Raw genomic sequence first — 3,935 nt, 5'->3', positions numbered from 1 at the left:
ATTCAATTCACTGAGGCCACTGACGCCTATTAATGCTCAATTGATATCTACTAGACATTTAATTTACTGAAGGCCTATGCCGCCTATATTTTAATGTACTCTATTTGTTGAGCACCATCTGCAGCTCATTGTCATTTATTATTATTCCTTTTGTAAATCATTGTCATTTATTATTATTCCTCTTATAAATCATTAAGATTGAACTTTGCAGCAATAACTTTCATTATAGCACTCAATTTTATTGGCAATTCAGGTATCATAATATTACCTTTTCGATTATTGTCAGGCTTCAATGGTCATTAATGTCATTGACCTAATTTCATTTAAATTTTGTATTCTCTAACGTTCATCATGTTGTAATTATCCCAAGATATTTGACTCAATCTACTTACAATTGTTTTTGTATGTGGCCATCTGCCTATTATTATTTATTGATCCCAAGATATTTGACTCAATCTACTTACAATTGTTTTGTATGTGGCCACCTGCCTATTATTATTTTATTGTTATTAAATCTCATCTTGTTGATTCATTTAGTCTTTTATTGGCGTACTTACCACACTTCAAGCTATCAGTATTTTATGCACAGAATTCAAAGATTTATTTGTAGGTATTAATACCAACTATCATTCACAGTCCACTGCCTGACCTTGGATTCTGTCAGGAGCTAAGCAGTAGTCTGGAACTAAAAGATAGAATGCTAATAACATGTATTAAAAAACTATTCTTACTCTCTCAAGCTTGGTTATTTTCTTTGAGTTGTAGCAGAATTCGAAGATAGCCACAATCACTGCTATTGCCAGACCGCATAGAAGAACAACAAAAACACCACCTACAAATCAGAGTAGGCATTAAATCAACAGTTTGGAATAAACGCAACATTCAAATATAAATTATCATTGCGGTAGAAAAACTCTAATTAATTATATCTTTTCATAACATATTATTCATAATAGGAAATTAAACTTACTATGGACCCAGCGTCCCTCGATTGCCTCGATAAGATGAATACCAAAATCATATACTCTGGTATATGGTGATTGCTGCTCAAATAAGATTTTTTGTGTTTATACTCATGTCATACACTATAGTGTTAATAGATTGTTTTCTTAGTAGGCCTAGGAAAAGTTACTAAATCAAAAATATTGAAATAAACGCTACATCCAAGTCTTTCAAACCGCGTTTACCATTAAGTTTTCAACAAATTTCTACTCAAATTTCTTTGAGTTTTCAAAAAGGTGCCTATTCCGGTACCTTACTATTTCTAGACAACGTTGGTGTAAACGCAGCTTAAATTCTATTTTTGATATTTAATAGCATTATAATATTATTGATTTTTAATTTTATTGAATTGAAAGCTAGAATAGATATTGAAAAAAACTTCAACTTAATTTGATGAAATATTTGGTCATGATATTTAAATCAATGCTATTTAGATAAATTATTTTGATCAATAATTATTAGCAACTCACCGATGTTATCAACACCAAGTGCGTTTGCTTTCGACTCTTTCCTTTTTCATTCCTTGTGCATGTGTCTCCAGGATTCTTCCACCATTTGTCATAAAGCATTTGAATTTCACCTTTTCCTGCAGCTCTAGAATTGCTAATGAGATTTGTCTCTCCATGGTGATCCTAGAAGTAATTTCAAGACTTTGCTGTTATCAATGTCATGAAAAATGAAAACTACTCATTAGGAAACAAACTAAAATCATATTCAATGAATTGAACCGGTATTCATGTGGCCATATTAAATAAAATATGAAATATCTTAGTCAACAAAACAATATATTCTACGATAATGTGATTATTCATGGAACACCCAATTAATGTTTTCATATAAGATGTATTTTTCTTTAACACTTATTGGAGTATACAAATTAAGACTGAAATTGAATTCAAATTCAATCTAATACATTCATACATCGATCGAAGTAGAAAAATATATTGAATATATTCTCATAAAAATTCAACAATTTACAAAATTGTGAAAATATATATATATTTATATTGTTTATAATAGGTACTCATATTCGAATTGTTTATTCAGTTGATTTATGACAGCTAGTAGGTAATATAAAAGGCTACGAGTCATTTAAAGTGAAGAATTAAAATGAAACATGCTGGTGTTATTGAATTTTATTTTGCTATATGAACCAGTAAGAAAAGAATATTGGTAGTAGCCTATATTTAACTTACCCATTGGTGTTGCTATGCCATAGCCTTTCGAATCCAAGAGTCCTCCGATCTGTGTGAGATTGCAATCTCTCTGAACAATGTAGTCGAGCATGGTGGATTCCATTAGAAATGCATAATTCCCTTCAAGAACTCTTCTTATGCCCTCCTCATAAGTTGGAACGAATACAGAGGGCTTCTTATTTTCCATAAACCGCCACATCTTTTTATAAGTTTCTATCATTGAGTCCTAAATGAAAAAACAAAACAGAAAGTTCTAAGTACATAGCCACCTCTAATACAGAGGTATTAGAGGTGGCTATGTCTAAGTACCGTAGTGAATAAATAGTTGAAAAAAAAATATTGGAAGTCCATCCATTTTAGAATGAGGGGTTTCTTTCATAAATGTTATAACATAGGCCTATTTATACCTATTATAATGGACATGATGAGAAGATACAATAGACAGTAAATTTGTACAAAACTGCTTTACAATGACAATATTGAAATTATTGTGCTAGATAAATCAGAATAGACTGAGATTGTTAAAGCTCATCAGCCCTTACAACAAAATAGCAAAATAATTTAAATTGATACTATATTATGCAACAATAATTATTGTTTCAGATGAATAATGGGACATGAAATGCTGTCATTGGCTATAAATTATTATACAGACATAAGAGAAAGTTATTATAATTATCATAAATTAAGAGACTAGATATTGTCAAACCATAGATTCGGCAATATCTGGTATTTTTATTCAGTATGGGAACTATAGTGAGGTCCACGTTATAATGACAGTATTGCATTAACATTAACATAATTATGAATGATTAATGTTTATTTTGCTGAGGGTGATTGCTATCATAGTCTATCATTCGAAAAAGCAGGTATAGGTAGCGCTTTCCTTTTCTAGTTCCGCAACGTTTCCACAACTACTCAGAGAGAGAAGTATTTATATGAAGCATCTAGCGGAAACTTATATAAATGTTAGCCATCATATGCTAAGTTTTACAGTCATGAGAGTCTATATTTTTTTTAAGTCTGTACATAAGGGTTGAATTGAATTGAATTGAATGACTGCCTCTATTTTTCTTAGAGAGCGAAGTTAGGGCGCAGTCGGCCTCTCACTCAACTCTCAAGGGTTGACAGATCTCTTGTGAATAAAATCAGGGAAAAATCAAGGGTGGAAAATGTTTGTGAAGATATAGGTACCCTGAAAAAAGTCATGGTAGAACCACTATCGAGAGTTCCGTAGGAGATGTCAGTCTGCCCCGCCAGATCCTCGGCATTCTCAATGGGCGTGATCATCCTCTCCACTGTGAGGAAGGCGGCCAGGTTGGCTGTGTACGACGAGATTATGATTAGCGTAAAGAACCACCAAATTCCTCCCACTATTCTGGTCGACGTGGCCTGTGAATTACAAAGTGATGCTTCAGGTCCTAATCATGCAATATCTCCCAAGAATGAATTCTCAATTCACAATGAATTATACATTTTCAATTTATACAATTGATAAATTTACACAATTTATACAAACAATAATTGTGACATAGAGAAAGTACATGAGTAGTCTACTTTGAAGCATATAATATTATAGCTTGTTAAAGCATACATGAGATGGCCAATTGACGCATATAAAGCACTCACTTATGGAAAATTGAAAATCCAAGAACCCATTTCTAAGATTTTCATTCTTGATATTTTTTAAGAGTAGCCGTAACAAAAAAAGGTGAAGCACTTATGCTTTCTTTCTTT

General features: G+C 32.0%; 1 protein-coding gene across 1 annotated transcript; it reads right to left on the bottom strand.

Annotated features, from left to right (window-relative positions):
* Window positions 1-713: 713 nt before the first annotated feature.
* On the bottom strand, window positions 714-3,623 carry LOC120356544 (glutamate receptor ionotropic, kainate 2-like; the record flags this gene model as incomplete). Its single annotated transcript, XM_039445488.1, is given in 7 exon segments — window positions 714-832; window positions 1,473-1,508; window positions 1,511-1,588; window positions 1,591-1,614; window positions 1,617-1,634; window positions 2,199-2,424; window positions 3,393-3,623. Coding segments are annotated over 7 exon segments (732 nt in total), but the record flags the coding sequence as incomplete, so codon positions are not given.
* Window positions 3,624-3,935: the final 312 nt, after the last annotated feature.

Source organism: Nilaparvata lugens, unplaced genomic scaffold (assembly GCF_014356525.2).
Source record: "Nilaparvata lugens isolate BPH unplaced genomic scaffold, ASM1435652v1 scaffold7052, whole genome shotgun sequence".
NCBI lineage: Eukaryota > Metazoa > Arthropoda > Insecta > Hemiptera > Delphacidae > Nilaparvata > Nilaparvata lugens.
This window is presented reverse-complemented; position numbering and strand designations above follow the sequence as displayed.